The 21,129-nt window shown below is 42.7% G+C and overlaps 1 protein-coding gene across 1 annotated transcript in view; it reads left to right on the top strand.

The window, feature by feature from the left end:
- Positions 1 to 21,129, top strand: part of STK39 (serine/threonine kinase 39) — a 466,349-nt gene that overhangs the window by 114,335 nt on the left and 330,885 nt on the right. The window contains exons 3-4 of the mRNA XM_089660286.1: positions 12,096 to 12,204; positions 16,164 to 16,305. Of these exons, the coding sequence (XP_089516412.1) occupies positions 12,096 to 12,204; positions 16,164 to 16,305 (251 nt within the window). The remainder of the gene's footprint in view (positions 1 to 12,095; positions 12,205 to 16,163; positions 16,306 to 21,129) is intronic.

The raw sequence follows: 21,129 nt of genomic DNA, 5'->3' as shown, positions 1-21,129 counted from the left end.
AAGGCTAGGTTCACATCTGTGCGGGTGGTGCTGCTGCGGGACCCGCATGAATACTTGCAGCTGCACCACCCACACAGAGGAATGTTGGACCCGCAGACGGGTGCCATTAATTCTAGTGGCACGCCACCCGCACTGGAAATCGTGACTGTACTGGGAGCCTCGGTTCCCGTGCGGGCTGCAGTTTCCCAAGTAATGCAGGGACTTCTTCCCTGTGTGTCCCGGGGCACGGGAGTCCATTCAAATGAATGGGCTCTCGTGCCCGTGCAAATCGCGGCCCGCATGTCAGTATATATGTGAACCTGGCCTTGGGCTTGGTTCACATCTATATGAGTGGTGCTGCTGCGGGACCCACACAAATACCTGCAGCCACACCACCCACACAGAAGAATGCTGGACCCGCAGGCGGTTGCCATTAATTCTAAGTGCAGGGACTTCTTTCCTGCATGTCCTTTCAAATGATTGGGATCTCGTGCCCACGCAAATCGCGTCCTGCACGGTCGCACATTTGTGAACCTGGCATTATACTCTTCATCCCTGTAATATGACACATTTAACAGTACTTTATAGAGGCCATTTAATCATTCACCTCAATTGATTTTAATAAAGTGATATAGCTGTAGATATGGTCAGACGTAAACACTAATGCAGGCCATAGACGGGTTGAAAACCAGCCGTTTTAAAAAAAAAAAAAAAAAAATGAAAAATCGGTTGTTCAATAGGCCAACGTTACCACCAATGGTAAAAAAAATTGGCCGATTTTCGTCCCGTATATGGCCGGCATTTAATTACTTCTGTTCCTTGCAGAGAGCTCCGCTATTAAATTTGACATGAAAAAGTATTGCGGTTGCAACAATGTATCCATTTGTATCCATTTTGGATACAGATGGTTTTATTCGGATACAAATAGATACATTGTTGCAACCGCAATACTTTTTCATGTCAAATATAATAGCGGACTGCCCATCATTGCCTGGAAAATCGTCCGATTGGCAAAATCGGACGATTTTTTCCAACTTTACCGATAAAAAAAATGTGCCAAAACCCCAAAAAACGGCCGACCAATTAACCCACTAACGGTGCGAAAATCGGCTGAAAAATTGGCCAATTTTCGACCCGTCTATGGCCTGCATAAGGGGCATATTTATAAAACAGTAACTGTGACTTTCACCAAACACTTCCCAATCAATGTAACTGAAAACACATGCACCATGAAGATTCACATGCAGTGAATGTTTTTTGAATGTCAGGTTTACTGCTTTACTCCCCTAAAGTAGAACTATAGGCAAAACTTTTGTTTTGATTTTGGATAGAGTAAGAGAGGGTTTTAACCCCTGCTGGATCTTTTCTGCCATCTGTGTCCCATTAGGGGGATTTCTCTTCACTTCCTGTCCCATAGCCAAAACAAGAAGTGAGGGAATCCTTGGTTGTCACCAACATTGTCTTCTGACATGTTTTCCTGACACCAAGTGCAAAATGGTGATAGAGGAGGGATCTCCAACAAATTGACATCTTCAGCTCTGTTCCTGTGAGCTGTGTAAAGGGGGGGGGGTGTGTCTCTTCCCTCCAATCATCTTTCAGAGCTCTCTTCACTGAGCTCTGCCGTGTGTAATTTCAGCTCTCCTCGCCCCTTTTTTCTAAACTCTCAGAAAGGCTTTATAAATTCATCACTTTGAACAGATGTAGATTAGACTGCAGATAGACAGGTATGACCAGGGGCGGACTGACCCTTTGGAAACTCGGGCACTGCCCGAGGGCCCAGGGTCAGTAGGGGGCCCCATGAGATGCCCCTGGTACCTTTTTCATAGGCTTTTTTGAGTTTGGGCAAGGACACAGGGGCCCCATGATCCCCTATTGCCCGGGGGCCCCATGAGTTGTCAGTCCACCCCTGGGTATGACTTATATAGGACAATTTGTTTAATCTCTGTGTATCATCTGGGGCCAGTCACTTCACTTCATATATATAAAAGGGTTTACAACCACTTTAAGGCCTCATTCACATTTGGAAATAGCAGATTTCTGGGGCTGATATCACTGGTGGGTGTGTATAGTTGTGACCGGGAAGTCTGTACAAGCAATAACAGGCTGATAAGAGCCGCTGCTATTCACACATCCAGTGGTTTCCTGCAGTAAGTAACAGAAGACCAGTCCTGGCCACAAAATGTCAACATCCAGGGCCAATCATCTGTGCCCAACCACAGGTTGGATGGATGGATGTGCAAATATCCACGAACAGCACCGGACAGCCGTGACTGCTGTGATTGCTTACTACAGGTTTCCAGGCCAGAGCTGTCTGTAACTACCTGTGAATGCAGTTTCAGAAATCTGCTGGTGACCCTGTTTGAAAGTGTGAGGCAAACTCCTTTATTGTACAAGCACCCCCTCTCCCCTTTTTTAAGGGGTCCTACGTGGCCCCCTGGAACCTACAGTCTAGTGGGGGTCACCCTTTTCCCTTTTTATGCTTAAAACTTCTCTTGGCTTCTGTTTTCCGGCAGTTACTTTTGTTTCTTGTAGTGTTGATCCTTATCATATCAATGTATTGGAAGATGTATTTGAGAAAAAGGGAGCTAATTTTACATCATGTTGTCTGCTGGGTCAGGGAACAGATTATGACAGGTACTCAGCAAAGCTGTGATTTCAGCCAGGGTGGGCATGTTTATTACCACCTGCTGGTACTCTAAGATCTTTTAGTCTATGGCCACCTTTTGATCTCTGAGCCATCAAGGCTTCTCTGCAGTGTAATCATTTGAAGAGGGACATTTGATCATTTGGTGATCAAAGAAATAAATTAAGATTGCACGGCTACCAGCGGGTGAGTGGTGAAATTGGACAAAAGGGTCCAGGATGAAAATCAGGCCCCTAAAGTGATGGACCAACCCAAAGAAAAAAATATCTTTGCTTACCTAGAAGAGGCACGGTCACTGATGTACACATTATATTTTTAACAAATGAAAGTGGTTGTAAAGGCAGAAGGTTTTTTAATTTTTTTACCTTACTGCATTTTATGCATGAAGGTAAAAAAAACTTTGGTATGCACCCCCCCCCAATTTTTACCTGAGCCCCATCTTGATCAAGCGATGTGCACGAGAGCGGAGGCTCTCCCGGCTCTCTGCCTCCTCATTGGCTCAGATCTCCTATATTGTAAGCTCCAAGGAGCAGGGCCCTCAAATCCCTCTTGTATTGAATGGTATTGTTGCTGTATTGTCTCCCTTTATATTGTAAAGCGCTGAGCAAACTGTTGGCGCTATATAAATCCTGTATAATAATAATACAGCAGTGAGAGCCATTGGCTCCTGCTCATGTCAGTCACATCCAGCGAGAAGGTAGTAGGGGCGAGGCTGAGCCCCGATCTGTGTATCTTATGGACACATAGAGGTGGCTCGGGGGTGAGCACACACGAGTGCCCCCAGAGCAAGCAGCTTGCTGTAGCCAGGGGCAGGGACCCGTGAAGAGGAGGACCGGGCTGCTCTGTGCAAAACCATTACACAGAGCAGGTAAGTATGATATATTTATTATTTTAACAACAACAAAAAATTAACCTTTAATATCACTGAGCCTGGGTTCACACTGATGCAATGCGGCACATCGCATGTGATTCGCACATGAACCGCACCACAATTCTGTGCAAATCACATGTGATTTATATGTGGTGCAATTTGAGCCATACATTTTGTATGACTCAAATTGAAACCGTATCCGTACCAAAAAAGTGCAGGACCCTTTTTTTGTCCGCACCAGAAATGGATCGAATTGGTGTTCACACACATGCAATCTGTTTCTGCACATCACACCGTGTTTTGCGAACTGATTTTGTGGTGTCGTTGACTTACAATACACACCCGCAGCAGTTCGTGTGAACGGGGTGCGTTTATGATGCGGTGTGGAAATCGCACAGAAACTGGTATGAATTCCGCACCGCATCAGTGTGAACCCAGGCTTGAAGTGGAAGTAAAGTCTTTTTTAACTTGTACCTACCAGGTCAGTCTATAATAAGTCTTCCCTGCAGGTGAATGCAGTGAATATCCGTTAAACTGGCACTCTTTAGGAGATATTCACACTGCACGCAGCCGGTGACATTATAGGCGCATGCACCCTGAATGGATGGCATATCCGTCCCGTCTCTTCAGAGCTCTGTGCCACTGCTGAAACCCCCGTTCACAGCGCTCCGTTGGAGGCAGGGGCGGACTGACAACTCATGGGGCCCCCGGGCAATAGGGGATCATGGGGCCCCTGTGTCCTTGCCCAAACTCAAAAAAGCCTATGAAAAAGGTACCAGGGGCATCTCATGGGGCCCCCTACTGACCCCGGGCCCTCGTGCACTGCCTGAGTTTCCAAATGGTCAGTCTGCCCCTGGTTGGAGGGCTTCGTTCTAAGGTAAGCATTTCATAATCTGCTAGTATGAGATGTGTGCTAGCACATTATGTCATTGTCTTGAAGATTTTTTTTTCTTCTTTTTTTAAACACCCTGCCGCGTTAAGGGTTAATTGATCAGATTTTCTTTGTAATTCTGCATTGAGAAAAGAAGAGCCCTGAAATATTTCCATTTGGATATAGCTGCAATAAATCGACAGTGAGAGTTTCCAGCCTCAGCATGTTACTGCGATGGGAAATAGGAAGTTGAATGGAGGCCAAGAGATGTTCATTGTTCTGTCACAGCATTCACTGGGCTGCCAAAACAAACCCTGAAGGCAGACACAGAGTGGACCTTGATTTGGAATCTTGTTTGAAGGACCACAAGAAAACCTTGAACAGAGTCCAGAAAGCAGGATTTGTGTGTGAAATGATGACTGTGCAAATTAAAAATAGACCATCAGTGAGGCAGATAGATCGCAGAGTGAGGTCAGTGTAACTGGACAGAAATTATTACCATATTTACTAATGCCGACCATACATGGGTCGAAATTCAACCGATTTTTCGTCCAAAAATCGTACCTAAGAATAATCGGCCGATTTTCACTTTGTTAGTGGGTCAATGGCACCGGCCGATGTTCGTGGTTCCTCCCCTTTTTGGTGATCGGGCATGTTGGAAAATTTTTGAAAAATGACCAATTTTGACTCGATGGTCAAATCGTACAATCGTTTTTCTGAAAAGAATATGCATATGAGCCGTGACCTGGAAGGAACAGAAGTTTTGCCTGTTATATGGGGTGAACTTATTATTTATTATTTATTTCAGGTACTTATATAGCGCTGTCAATTTACACAGCGCTTTACATATATATTGTACATTCACATCAGTCCCTAACCCTCAAGGGGCGTACAATCTAAGGTCCCTAACTTACATTCACATACTAGGGCCAATTTAGACAAGAACCAATTCACCTACCAGCATGTCTTTGAAGTGTGGGAGGAAACCGGAGTACCCGGAGGAAACCCGCACAAGGGAGAACATGCAAACTCCAAGCAGGTGGTACTGTGTCTGGGATTAGAACCAGCGACCCGAGTACTGCCAGGCGGAAGTGCTAACCATTTAGCCACTGTGCTGCCCACTTTATGACTTGGTTGACCGATTTTCAATGGCACCATCGGATTACCGTGCGAACAACGTTTTCGATTTTCAGACAAAAAATTGTTTGCAATTCGACCCATGTATGGCCTGCATAAGTCTGCTTACTGACATATGTTACAACAATTAGGGCTCATGTACACTGCAGCTGATAAACTCACGTTCAGGAGCTGTTCTGCTTTTTTTCAGCAGCCCCTGAACTCTCCCTAATGTTTTCCTATGTGTCCATGTACACTATGTCATTTACAGGCAGTTGAGTTTACAGTCGTTTTTTTGAACGCACCAAACTTGCGTTCAGGAGTAGATTTTACTGGCGGTTAACCGCGCTTAGAAGCGTTTGCGTTTAGAAGCGTTTTTTAACTGTTCCATGTCCAGATGCTGTCCAGAGCTTTTTTTCATCATCATAAATGCATGCAAAGCGTTCTCCATGTATTCAAATGCACCCAGTACACCAGCGCAGTCAGTTCCAGGTTTTGCGTGAAGAAAAAAATGGTAGAACGTGCCGCATTATGCTAATGATGGGATCCATAGTGAATACAACCAGAAAAGACAGGTCATCTCAACACATACTGCTCTCTCTGCTTCTGCTCTCTCTATTCCTCTCACAGTGTCTGAAATAGTTAATTTTTTACTATTTTTCAGTGCATTCTGGGCATTTGGGAAGGTCTCCTGAGGTTATCTTTTAAAAATGCTTCTAAACGTAAACACTCATAAACGCGGCTAAACAGACATTTTTTAATCTACGTTTTTCAGCAGTTTCCATCGTTCAGAAGTGTCCCTTGTACATGAGCCCTAAGATGATGTATGTATATTGAAATTGTTTCTGTCTAAGGCCCCATGTACACGGGACACTTCAGAACGATGGAAACTGCTGAAAAACGTAGATTAAAAAACCATCTGTTTAGCTGCGTTTGCATACCGCGTTTATGAGCGTTTGCGTTTAGAAGCTCCTGAACGTGAATTTATCAGCTGCAGTGTACATGAGCCCTAATACAGCTAACCAGATTCTTCTGTGCTGTTTGGGGAATAGTCACTATGGATGGATTCATTCTTTGGATACTTTTTTTCTTTATTTGTAAGCACAAAGTCCACATTGTGAGGATGGAATTACCTCATTTGTTGTGTCCTCATACTGTGCAAATGGTAGGCAGCCTAACTGGACTCTATGGGAGAGATTTACTAAGACTGGAGCACTCGGAATCTGGTTCAGCTGTGCATGGTAGCCAATCAGCGTCTAATTTCAGCTTGTTCAATTAAACTTTGACAATAAAACCTGGATGCTGATTGGTTTCTCTGCAGAACTGCACCAGATTTAGCACTCTCCACTTTTAGTAAATAACCCCGCCTGACTCTGTAAATGGTAGCTGCCTACTTGTTATGCTGACCTGTCTGTCCTAAAAGAGTATGTTCAGCCAAAACCCCAAACTTTTGTATTCTTAGTTTTGTATCAATTAGTGAAGTGTTGGAACCCCTGTCAGGTTTTTACTCATATCCAGAACACAGAGAGAATTACCCTCACTTCCTATCCGGCTAAAGTTTTACTATACAGAAAGTGAAGGGAAGTCTCCAACAGCAACAAAGACATGCCCTTCTCTATAATCTTCAGATGCCCAACGCAACACTCCAGCTTTCCATTGTACTAACACTAGTTGAATTGTGCAAGCTAGAACCTTTTTTTCTTTTTTCTTTTTATATCTGGTGTGGATTGTGTACTAGGTTGTTGGATTGCAAAACTGAAAAAAAAAATAAAATAAAATAAAAGTTTCGTTTTTTGTATGTGTTGCTGTTGGAGAATTTCCTTTACTTCCTGTCTTATGAAACTGTTGTCAGCCAGACAGGAAATGAGGGTAAATCTCTCTAACAGAGCCAAGGATAACAATAAACACCCAACAGGTCTTATCAAAACTAGAAACAGTTTTGGCTTGATTTACACCCCGGTCAAATCAAGCCCGGCTTTGAAATCGTGTGACTTACAGTGAAGTCTCACAATTTAGAGTCGGGAAACATGCCGATTTCAGGTGTGATTTGTAAGACACCTGACAGAGATGTCTATGCGAATTGCACCAAAAGTAGTGCATGTAATACTTTAGAAATCAGTGCGGCTCCGACCAAGTCGGAACCGCACCGATATGACCACTGTCATTGTGGACAATAGGGTGCGACTTGGCATGCGATTTGCGAGTCACATGACATGTCGCACCCAGTGTATATGTAAAAGGGACTCTTATTATAAAAAAACCCCAAATATCCAACGTTAAAGTGGCTGTAAACCTTTAGCGATACCTACTGAAGTGACTGGCCTCAGGTGATACACACAGAGATGAAACAAATCCTCCTACATAAGTTGTACCTGTCTATCTGCAGTATTCTCTTCTCTACATCTGTTCAAATCCAGAATTTTTACAGCTTTTCTGGGCTGTCAGAAAAAGGGGCGGAGAGCTGAAATTACACACTGCAAGGCTCAGTGAGAAGAATTCTGAGAGCTGATTGTAGGGAAAAACACACCCACCTCCCCACAGCTCACAGGAACAGAACTGAGGCTGTTAATCTGCTGGAGGTCCCTCCCCTGTCACCATTTTTCTCTTGGTGTCTGAAAAATGTGTCATAAGTGACATGCTGGTAGCAGGTGAACGAAGCAGCAGACAGAAATGACACTTAGTGCTCTTTTTTGAGAAAAGTACACAGTATAGAAGAATATTCTTTGTTCATATTTCATGTCTGTGGTTTACAACCACCTTAAAGCGGGGTTCTACCCAAAAGGGGAAGTTCCGCTTTAAAGATTGGTCCCCCGCTCCCCATTAAGGATTGGCACCTTTGGGGAGCGGGGGGTGGGGAGTGGGTACCCGATTTTGACAGGAACCTGCTCCCACTTCTGCTGCGATCGCCTAGGCCTCCTGCCCTCCCTCCCCGTAGTCTTGTGGGACACCTGACAGGTCCCAGAAGACTACAGGGCCAGCACTACTCGTGCAAGCTGCCCACACTGAAGATACCGATGCCTGGAATACAGGACGGCTGGTGAAACGGGCTGCGGCGGGGGCAACGCGGAATCATGGAACAGGTAAGTGGCTGTTTTTTAAAAGTCAGCAGCTACAGTTTTTGTAGCTGCTGACTTTTATTTTTTTACAGAGTGAGTAGAACTCTGCTTTAACCTCCCTGGCAGTATTCCCGAGTGTAGCTCGGGGTAAAATTTCAGTACCACAAGCGGTAACCCCGAGCTACGCTCGGGCTTACCATGCGGTGTTGCTCAGGGAGTCCCTGCAGCGCTTACCTTGTCCTTCGCTCCCGCGATGTGTCCCCTGCAGCGTCCCCGGCCATCTCCTCCGGCCGATGTCGGCATCCGGCTTCCGTGTTCCGGTCCCTGTGATGTCGGGACGTATGGGCGCCGGAACCGGCGGCAAATTTGAAATTTTTAATAAATTTCATTTTTTTAAAAATGATTATTATATAGTAAAACATTGCTGTTTCAACCCATTTCACATACATTTTGTCCCTACTGCTTTGTCCTGTGCCCTGCCTACATTTTGACTGTTCTTTCTGCCTGGAAACTTAGAAAAGTCCATGGCGTCCAAAAAGCGTCCCTTTATGTCAAAAGCGGTTTTAGACCGGCTAGAGAACAGCGATAGTAAATCAGAACCACTTGCAGAATTGAGTGATAATGATTTGTGGGGAAATTCGTCATCAGACACTGAAAACGATTTTGCGACTTTGCTCAGCGATGTGCGAATTTGCCTCTGTATTTCAAATTTCAGTGTTTTTGGTTTGATTACATTATTGAATTAAATTTATTATTATTATATTATTATTTTTTATGATTATTAAATTATAATTTATGATTTTGTGTTTCAAGTTTTATCATATCCGGAATGTTTACTAGACTCTTGTTCGGACAGATTTCAGTGAGTTATTCCTAAATTACAGGCCTAGATTAAAAAAACTACATATTTCCATGCAAAAAAATGGTACCGCTTTCAGCACCAAAAATCGGAAATAATCATACCGCCAGGGAGGTTAACATTTCTAGCAGATTGAAGGGGCAGGCATCCAGCTTTCCAGCTCTGATTTTCTTTTTCTGCACACCCTTGGGCCAGTAAGTCATAAAGTATTTTAGTATAAGGAGTGCCATAGCCAGAGGACTAGCATTATCAGAAGCAGTTCAGCAATGGAACTTTCCATATTTGACTAAATAAAGCTTTACTTTAGCGAGACGTTCCAGTTTGAGGAATATATTTCAGTATTTAGTGGATGGCTGCTTGCTGCCCATTAGTTTGTCTCGGCTCTTTTGGAGACTCTGGTAGGAAGATCCCAGCTCCTAGAGATCCCATCTCAGTCTATGTGCAGTGGCTAGATACAATAGAGGGGAACTCCCCCGATTGGCAGATAGTAGCAGGTACTGCTTAGAAATCAGGGAGATTTGCAAAGAGTTGTGCAGGGTACATACCAGCAAAATATCTGTGAAATCCTGATTGTGAATAGGCAAATGGGCAGCACAGTGGCTAAATGGTTAGCACTTCCGCCTGGCAGTATTAGAGTTGTTGGTTTGAATCCCAACCATGGCACCACCGGCCTGGAGTTTGCATGTTCTCCCTGTGCCTGCGTGGGTTTCCTCGGGGTACTCCGGTTTCCTCCCACACTCCAAAGACATGCTGGAAGGTTAATTGGATCCTGTCTAAATTGGCCCTAGTATGTGTATGTATGAATGTAAGTTAGGGACCTTAGATTGTACACCCCTTGAGGGTTAGGGACTGATGTGAATGCACAATATATGCAGGTGAAAAATTAGAATATCGTGCAAAAGTTCATTTATTTCAGTAATGCAACTTAAAAGGTGAAACTAATACATGAGATAGACTCATTACATGCAAAGCAAGATAGTTCAAGCCGTGATTTGACATAATTGTGATGATTATGGCTTAAAGCTCATGAAAACCCCAAATCCACAATCTCAGAAAATTAGAATATTACATGCAATCAATAAAACAAGGATTGTACATAGAACAATATCGGACCTCTGCAAAGTATAAGCATGCATATGTACTCAGTACTTGGTTTGGGCCCCTTTTGCAGCAATTACTGCCTCAATGCGGCGTGGCATGGAAGCTATCAGCCTGTGGCGCTGTTGAGGTGTTATGGAAGACCAGAATGCTTCAATAGCTGTCTTCTGCTCTTCTGCATTGTTCAGTCTCATGTCTCTCATCTTTCTCCTGGCAATGCCCCATAGATTCTCTATGGGGTTCAGGTCAGGCGAGTTTGCTGGCCAATCAAGCACAGTAATCCCACAGTCATTGAACCAGGTTTTGGTGCTTTTGGCAGTGTGGGCAGGTGCCAAGTCCTGCTGGAAAATGAAGTCAGCATCCCCATAAAGCTCATCTGCGGAAGGAAGCATGAAGTGCTCCAAAATCTCCTGGTAGACGGCTGCGCTGACCCTGGACTTAATGAAGCACAGTGGACCAACACCAGCAGATGACATGGCTCCCCAAATCAACACAGACTATGGAAACTTCACACTGGACTTCAAGCATCTTGCGGTGTGTGCCTCTCCATTCTTCCTCCATACTCTGGGTCCTTGGTTTCCAAATGAGATGCAAAAGTTGTTCTCATCAGAAAAGAGGACTTTGGACCACTGAGCAACAGACCAGGTCTGTTTTTCTTTAGCCCAGGTAAGACGCTTCTGACGTTGTTTGTTGTTCAGGAGTGGCTTGACAAGAGGAATACGACATTTGAAGCCCATGTCCAGTATCCGTCTGTGTGTGGTGGCTCTTGATGCACTGACTCCAGCCTCAGTCCACTCCTTGTGAAAGTCCCCAACACTTTTGAATGGCCTTTTCTTGACAATCCTTTCCAGGCTGCCGTCATCCCTGCTGCTTGTGCACCTTTTTCTTCCACACTTTTCTCTTCCACATAACTTTCTATTAATGTGCTTTGATACAGCACTTTGGGAACATCCAACTTATTTTGCAATTACCTTTTGAGGCTTTCCCTCCTTATGGAAGGTGTCAATGATGGTTTTCTGCACAACTGTCAGGTCAGCAGTCTTTCCCATGATTGTGATTCCTACTGAACCAGACTGAGAGACCATTTAAAGGCTCAGGAACCCTTTGCAGGTGTTATGGCTTAATTAGCTGATTAGAGTGGGACACTTTGAGCCTAGAATATTGCACCTTTTCACAATATTCTAATTTTCTGAGATTGTGGATTTGGGGTTTTCATGATCTGTAAGCCATAATCATCACAATTATGACAAATCACGGCTTGAACTATCTTGCTTTGCATGTAATGAGTCTATCTCATATATTAGTTTCACCTTTTAAGTTCCATTACTGAAATAAATGAACTTTTGCACGATATTCTAATTTTTCGAGTTTCACCTGTAAGTACCTGTAATAAAAAATAATAATAAATAAATGTGCAGATATCTTCAGCTGCCTGTATTTTTCATACTGTTTTTCACCAAAGAAAACCTCCTCTTGTGCTTTCATTGTATCATGTCCATAGTTTATATCGCTCACCTTTGTACAATGCATTGAGCTCTGTCATTGCTTTTCGTTCAGTCTATTATATATGACTAACCTCCAATGATATGTTTCCTTTACAGAAAGAGATACAAGCCATGAGTCAGTGCAGTCACCCCAACGTTGTAACCTATTATACCTCATTTGTGGTGAAGGAGGAGCTGTGGCTGGTTATGAAGTTACTAAGTGGAGGTAATGTAAATGTCATGTATGTCAACATGTATGTCAACTGGCAAAAATTCTGATGAGCTAGTATTGCAGCAGGCTTTCTCACCTATAATACATTATGCTATATTTACATTCATGATTATCAAGGTTGCTTGAAGAAACTATGGGGGAGATTTACTAAAACTGGAGTACTCAGAAACTGGTGCAGCTTTGCATGGTAGCCAATACGCTTCTAACTTCAGCTTGTTCAATTAACCCCTTTGCGCCGGCCCCTCCCAGCCCTTTAAGAGTTTCAGAAGCCAGGAGGCAGGCGGGGGTTTTAGGGTCATGTGACCGCCGTGATTCACCATCACGGCGGTCACATGATTGGAAAAGGTCCCGATCGAAAGGGGAGATCGGGACCTTTCCGTGAGTCATGGACATATGTGCTGGGAGCACGCAGGGCGCACGCTCTCAGCACATATGTATTTTCTAATTGCACACAAATATGCGCCCGCTCGGCGTCAAGGCCCGGAGGCTGTATATTTGCGTGCGCTCGGCGTCAAGGGGTTAAGCTTTGACAAAATAACCTGGAAGCTGATTGGTTTCTGTGCAGAGCTGCACCAGAGTTTGCACGCTCCAATTTTTTGTAAATAACTCCATAAGCCATCTAAATAATAATTTTTAAAAAAGCTGCTGGAAGTATAAAGGACATACACTTAGAGGTACACATTCATGCAGCAGCCTACAAAACCTTCTTGACATGGCCAAGATCTTCACTAGCTAGATCTGACAGGCAAAGCTATGACACTTCTGGGTAGTGTTGGTGCTTGCCACTATGTTCTGCACTCCCATGTGTTCTATTTAGCCTGCCACTATGGTGACTAGCCTCACTGACTAATAGGAATGTGCCGGAGGCAAGAAAGTGCAGGTAAGGCTGAGCAAGAAATTTAGAGCTATGCCTGTCTGACTAGCCTGATGCAGCATACAATCTAACGTACTTATACTAATTGCATTTTTGAAATAATTTAAATATCCAACCTTTTTTTGTAATGTTTATTGACATTTTTAACAGATATACATTCATTTATTGCAAACCAACAGAGATAATAGAAATATTGCATAGTACAAACACCAAAACTTAGGCTTAAAGGGGTTGTGAATCCTTACATATACCATACTGACTGGGCTCAGGTGATACACAAATATGAAACAAATCCTCCTACATAAGTTCTACCTGTTTATCTGCAGTCTTCTCTTTTCTGCATCCATTCTAAGTGCTGAATTTATAAAGCTTGTCTGAGCGTTCAGAAAAAAGGGGCGGAGAGCTGAAATTACACACTGCAGAGCTCAGTGAGGAGAACTCTGAGAGCTGATTGGAGGGCAGAGATACCCCCCTCCACACAGCTTACAGGAAGAGAGCTGTAGCTGTCAATCACATTTTTAGCTCTTGTCCTGTCAGGAAAACTTGTCAGAAGAGACTCATACTGATAATAGAGGAACTAGACAGCAGAGAGAAATGCCACTTAGGGGTTGATTTAGTAAAGGTACGGTAAATAGACTGTGCACTCTGCAAGTACGATTGCTCCAGAGCTTAGTAAATGAGGTAAACCTTTGCTTTGCAAAGACTACCCAATCACATGCAAGGGAAATAAAAAAAAAATCATTTTTGCTCCCACATGCTTGGATGATGGAGGTCAGCAAAGCTTCTGCTCATTTACTAAACTCTGGAGCAACTGCTGTTGCAGAGTGCACAGTCTATTTGCCTTTAGTAAATCAGCCCCATAGTGCTTTGAAGAGAGGCAAGTAAACCCTATAGAAATATTTGTTTGTTCAGATTACCTGTCTGAGGTTTACAACCACTTTAACAAGGCTCAGGACCAATATCTATGAGGGTGTTCTTTCTTGACAACCAAAATGGTGACAGAAAGAACATTGTCAGAGACATCCAGTCCCAGTCCAACAGTATAGAAGAAGACCTAGCTAGCATGTAACTAACACAGTAGTACAGGAAAATGTTAAAATTTTGCAGGTATAATAATCCTGGGGACACTTAGTCTCAGGATCAGGAAATAGGGGATAGAAAAACCTAGCAAATGAGGTAGCCTGGATGGTGGGCCTCTCTTCAACATAGGAGAAAGTAAAGACTTGTGGGGAAGTCAGAGAAAGAAATATCTGGAGAGGGAGAAGATGGAAAGGGTTCTTAGGAAAACTAATACCGTAATGGGAGATAAGTGGAAAGAGAAGTGAGGAGGAAGGGGTCCTAGGAGAAAAAGGTAGGTGGGGAAGGGAAATGAAAGGGTAGCTCACTAGAGTTGGGCCTGAATTGCTAAGGTCAAGGCATTGTTGAATTTTTAAAAAAGTTTTGGATAGTTGGTAGGGGGAGTGGTTAGATCCCCCGTCAGAATTTACTGTTATCCAGGGCTCTGTTGTAGAAATTTTGTCTACGGTACTGTCTTGATGACCATAGTTTCACCTGTTAGAAAGTGAGGGAAAATCTCCCAACAGCAAGATTTTACGTGTGGACTTCAGTGGTTTCTATTTCTTATACATTTTCATTATATACGTATATGCAAGGATAAAGGTGGCCAGGTTGATGAGAGGCTGAGTTTAATCCCCTTTTGATGTCCATCTGAACATTCTAGTTGCCTGGTTGTATCTACTTTGAGTCTTTGACCTAAAACAAGTATGTGACAGTTGAAATCAAGATGATCGTAGAAGACCTGATATAGATAGTTGTGTGTCAGCCCTTGATCAATATGACAGCCAAGGAACTAGTATTTTCAGAAGGTGGATAGTTGAACAGATTCTTGAAAGTCAGAAACTGTCTTTGTGATGTAGGGAGTATCTTTGTTAAAGGAAGCAGTTATTGCGCCAATGGAGCCCTAAACAGCCCAAATCATGTCTGAGAGTCACATTGCGTTAAAAAAGGGTTTCTATGGCCACCTGAAGTTCAATCACTAGAGGACTGTGGCCAATCAGAACATGTTTTGAAGGTCAAACCATGCCTTCTTCATCAGCATTCTGATTGGCCACAGCATTCTGGGCATCTCAGACAGCTCCTTTGACAGATTCAGTCTCCCACGGCATCTCCCATCTCCTGGATTCCTGCTTCGGCTTCAAAACACTTTCACCAGCGGTTCTAGTGGGTACTGAACTTTGGACTGGGGGCTCCACACTGTGCTTGTTTTATGCCCGTTACCAGTGATGTCTTTGAGTGCAATACTGTCTCATTTTAACTTTTATTGAATAAACATTGCTACACTATTGAATAAACATTGCTATACTTTTGGCTTGGCACCTCTCTCTCCCCCCTCCCTCTCCTCTCTTGTATTGTGGGAAAAACCACATGTGATTCAGACAGGAATCGCATCGCATTCCTGTTCAAATCTCATGTGATTCTTTGCAGTTCGACTTGAGCTTTTTAATTTTGTATGGGCTCAAATTGCACGGCAAACGTATCGGTTTTAGGTATGGTAGCATTTGCACAAGTACAAGTACTCCTGCAAATGCTTAATATCGGCACTGATACCGGTATCGATGCAACCCAAGTAGAAAGAGTAAACACTATTAAATATCTGTACCAACTCGATGCTCGCTGGAGAGGTAAGTATGAAGAATCTTCTATGGCAAAACTTTCTTCAAGCAACATTTGATTAAATATGATAGTTTACTGCAGCAAAGATAGTTTTTAAAAATGGATCTCAATTTAACAGATTACTGTTCACTTTTTATTGGAGGGACCTTTTAATGATGTCTGGATATGCATGCTTGGGTTGTATTTATCATTGTTTTAGTGTAAAAAAAAAATCTTGTGTGAAAGTTGTGTGACTTTCTTGTGTGAAAACCTCGATAAATAGTGATTTTCTCTTTATGGATTTTGAATGTGTTCCATTAAGGTACACGTCTTCTATATTACTTCAGTTCCCTGCAATTGGTGGCTTGTCTGTAGTAAAAGGATTTTTGAGCAATTTCATTCTTATTAGAATTGCCTTTCTTTTTAGGTTCAATGCTGGATATAATAAAGCACGTTGTTGGAAGAGGGGAACACAAGAGTGGGGTGTTAGAGGAATCAATTATTGCAACAATACTTAAAGAGGTTTTGGAAGGCTTAGATTATCTTCATAGAAATGGTCAAATTCACAGGTATGTTAAAATATTTTCTATTTTGGCAAGTGAACACTGTATGATGTGGAGTAAATTGAATCAAATAAGCCATGCCTGTAAAAGAGAGTATCTTTTTTTATACAGCGTTTGCTCACGAATTTCTAGAAGTATAAAATTAAAAATAAATTTTTGAAGCGCCATTCCCAGGGTGCTTGTACAACTGCATACTCACAATTGGCTTTCTTGCCGACACATACAAGACATGGAATCCAGGAAGAAGGCAGAATTGCTTATCTCTATACTTGTTTTGGGGTCAGAGTATTGAAGATAAAAAAATCAGAATGTCAGCCAAATAACTAACTTTTAGAAGAAGACGATAGAATAGAAGGAATAGCATCCTGAATATTTTCTGTCATAAGAGGTTTCCTTTAAAGGATAAGTTCACCTTTGGGAATGTTACATGTTCTACCTGCTTTTAGGGTGCAAAATGTAACATGTTCCCACTGTTGCAGTCACTGCCTGATCCCCCCCCCATGACAGCAGTACGGTTCCCCGCACTAGCTGTCAGTTTTGGAGGCTTTGCGGGGCTCTGCCCACACAGCCTTGTCATTCACAGTGTTTCTGTGAATGAATGAACTACAAGTACTGACATCCTTTGCAGATGTCGGCTTGTAGATCTCAGTGAACTACAACAGGGCTGTGGTAGTTCATTCAGTCGTCCTATCAGTGTTAAACTGCTCATATGAGATACGAGTACACAGCTTAAACTGACAATCTGCTGGAGAGCTGCATGGCACCAGTGATCTGCTGATCAGTAGTGCAATGCTTTACAGGCTAAAAGGAAAAATAAACACATTTATACACATTTTTTTACCTTCAAAAAAATCTGCATTAATTTGGAAAAAAAAATGAACTTATCGTTTAAATTGTACTCCCATGAAATACAGCAACAGTTTAGCATACAGCCTATCAAGTTTCATAGTAAACCAAGTGGGATAGTTTTGGTACTTTATTAACCAATAAAAAAAATATATATATATGTATTGTTTATTTTTTTAAATGATGGATTGGCTAGGACATTAGGGCACTATGGTGCACTGCAGTGTGTGCGTTGGGTTGCCATTCAAAATGAATGGCACCGCAGTGCATTAATGTATGTAAGGTGCACTACCATACATTGCAGTGACGCACATGTTTTGCCATGTTGGTGTCAATGAGCCGTTGGCCCTTGTTCTTGCCTTCTTTAAAATTAAGAATGAGTTTAGGTGTGTTTGGATCCAGGTCCAAACGTACCTGAGCTATCCCACCAGGAAGATGTCACTGCACAATGGCAATCATAAGCGGCTGAACCATGAGCCTGTGACCCTAGGGCTATGGCCCACTCTCAGCTGACAGCTCCAGGCCCTGGAAGGATCCTAGCCATATTTTTGGGATCCACCCAGTTGCCTGACTTACAGCTGGCTCCCTCTCTCAGCACGTAGCAGATAGCGGGTGCTAGCTGGAACCACCCCTCTCTAGCCCGGTGCTCCAGTGAGCGCTGGGGGATTAGAGCGGAGAGCGGCGACTGACAATCACTGCTCTCTACTCAGAGCAGACCAAGAACTGAGTAATCAGCTGTTATGTGATCATTCAGTTCTTGAGCTTAGAGCCGATATGAGAAGTTGAAGTGAGTATGTGTGTTTATTTTTTTTATTAACCCCATATTTCTCCTTTTAAATAATGGCAAATCACAAATACACAAACTTATCTGAAATAGGGAGAATTTTGCTGTTGTTTTTGTGCAGTCAGAACATGGAACCGGGGTCCAGTTACTGACAATGTAACTTCTTGACCTCTGACACATCAACTAGATTTCTCCACTTTGATTTCAGGTTTAATAAAGTAGATAATACTGTTTCATTTTTTTTTTATTATTGAGAGATCCAGTCCTACACCCCCACCGTTTGGTTCCATGCCAATGAGGAGTATGGATACCCCTAGTTATTATCCTTAAGTGGTTTAGTGTCTACCTTCAAAGACAGTCCTGTGGTTTGATGTGTTCTTTAGGATGCTGAGCAGTTAACAATGGCAGATGTTGGCATTGGGATGATTAACAAGCTAAAAAGACATTACGTCTGCACATGCCCTATCCTAATCCTAACAATAAATCTCTGCTTTTTGCTTCATTGCTCTTTTGAATATACCTTTTGAAAGTGTTTTTGTTACATCAGTCCCATTACTGCAAAAAAAAAAAAAGCCTATTGATCCTGCCAGAAATCTAGTGAGCTGTTAACTTCCTGTGCACTTAAAGATGCCTACCAATTCCTGAGGCATGTACTGGTCTTTCAGGTTTAACCCCATGCACCTGCACCAGGTACTGAAAGGAGAGGTCTGAAGGGGTAACTTTTAGAAAAGGGGGGGGAGCTGATTTGAGGTCTGAATGGGTAATTTGTATAGTTTGATAGCTGTACTCCTGACTGCTAAGTCACCTCCCAGTGTTCTTCTATAAGGTAGGCTTGGGTGGAAAGTATATGTAATAAAATACTTTTTTTTTTGTCCAGAGTTTAAATGGGTTTGTAAGACTGCTGTGTATGGCACAGTAATTACAGACTAGTTTATGGGTACAAGGACAGGCAAATGTGTGCGTTGTATACTATGGGTGGGCTCAGACTCTAACCACACCCCTTTAAGCTATAACCAATTTTCAGAACAATGTAACCATACCCATGTTTGCTGTGAACTCCAAATATTATTCCCATACTGTGTCCCTGTATTTTATATTCTGCCAATCACTACCTCCCTACTATCCTCTGATCCTAATCCTCCTAGAAATTTTGCAAGGTATTGTAGTTATAACACAGTTTCTGTTCTGGGGTGCTCCATAGATTCAGTACAGTGGGTGATTGTTGTCACCCTAGGACAGGAAGTGTGGTAACGGCAGCATCACCATTTGAAAATAAGGTCTGAAAAGGTTTGAAAAAAACAAATGCATTCACCACATGCAAGGACTGTTAGGCCGCAATATATATAATTTTTGTTCTTGGGTTTGGATACGACTAAAAGTGAACTTGTAATCTTATGAGCCCTCACTGATCAATGGGAATTCTTTAAGTCTTCTTTCTTTCAGAACTGTGTCCCAGAACAAAGAAGACATTGTCATTGGTCAGCATAGTCATGTGGCCACTACTGAGTAAAGCATACCTGCCATGTCCCTTCCAATGTGTGCCTCAATGTAGTGATGTTTTAATGTGCTGGAACGGGTAGAATATACAGTCAGGTCCATAAATATTGGGACATGGACACAATTCTATCATTTTTGGCTCTATACACCACCACAATGGATTTGAAATGAAACGAACAAGATGTGCTTTAACTGCAGACTGTCAGATTTAATTTGAGGGTATTTACATCCAAATCAGGTGAACGGTGTAGGACTTACAACAGTTTGCATATGTGCCTCCTACTGACCCCTCCATAGCCAGGCAAGTTGGTTTTATTAAAAAGAGTCCACTAATGGCTCTAATGATGGGAGTTAGGATAAAAAATCTAGGCTGCCACTGATGATCTTTCCTTCTGAAAAAGCTAGTTGCTTGGCTGTCATAACCATTCTGTGGATTAAATACTGAACATTTGACTAATAAACTTAGAACAAGTATAGATAGAAGGATGTTTGCCTCTTTTCTTAGACAACTGTTTGCTGCAAGCCTATTCATAGTCAACTGAAACAAATATCCACAGAAGGAGGGCCAGACCAAATACAGCCAGGTCCATAAATATTGGGACATCGTCACAATTCTAACATTTTTGGCTCTATACGCCACCACAATGGATTTTAAATAAAACGAACAAGATGTGCTTTAACTGCAGACTTTCAGCTTCAATTTGAGGGTATTTACATCCAAATCAGGTGAACGGTGTAGGAATTACAACAGTTTGCATATGTGCCTCCCACTTGTTAAGGGACCAAAAGTAATGGGACAATTGGCTTCTCAACTGTTCCATGGCCAGGTGTGTGTTATTCCCTCATTATCCCAATTACAATGAGCAGATAAAAGGTCCAGAGTTCATTTCAAGTATGCTATTTGCATTTGGAATCTGTTGCTGTCAACTCTCAAGATGAGATCCAAAGAGCTGTCACTATCAGTGAAGCAAGCCATCATTAGGCTGAAAAAACAAAACAAACCCATCAGAGAGATAGCAAAAACATAAGGCGTGGCCAAAACAACTGTTTGGAACATTCTTAAAAAGAAGGAAGGCACCGGTGAGCTCAGCAACACCAAAAGACCAGGAAGACCACGGAAAACAACTGTGGTGGATGACCAAAGAATTCTTTCCCTGGTGAAGAAAACACCCTTCACAACAGTTGGCCAGATCAAGAACACTCTCCAGGAGGTAGGTGTATGTGTGTCAAAGTCAACAATCAAGAGAAGACTTCACCAGAGTGAATACAGAGGGTTCACCACAAGATGGAAACCATTGGTGAGCCTCAAAAACAGGAAGGCCAAATTAGAGTTTGCCAAACGACATCTAAAAAAGCCTTCACAGTTCTAGAACAACATCTTATGGACAGATGAGACCGAGATCAACTTGTACCAGAGTGATGGGAAGAGAAGAGTATGGAGAAGGAAAGGAACTGCTCATGATCCTAAGCATACCACCTCATCAGTGAAGCATGGTGGTGGTAGTGTCATGGCGTGGGCATGTATGGCTGCCAATGGAACTGGTTCTCTTGTATTTATTGATGTTGTGACTGCTGACAAAAGCAGCCGGATGAACTCTGAAGTGTTTCAGGCAATATTATCTGCTCATATTCAGCCAAATGCTTCACAACTCATTGGACGCCGCTTCACAGTGCAGATGGACAATGACCCAAAGCATACTGCA

The sequence above is a fragment of the Staurois parvus genome, unplaced genomic scaffold (genome assembly GCF_062004578.1).
Source record: "Staurois parvus isolate SC_StPar_1 unplaced genomic scaffold, SC_StPar_1.0 ptg000031l, whole genome shotgun sequence".
Lineage (NCBI taxonomy): Eukaryota > Metazoa > Chordata > Amphibia > Anura > Ranidae > Staurois > Staurois parvus.
The sequence above is the reverse complement of the archived record's forward strand: the minus strand, read 5'-3'. Positions and strand labels throughout refer to the sequence as shown.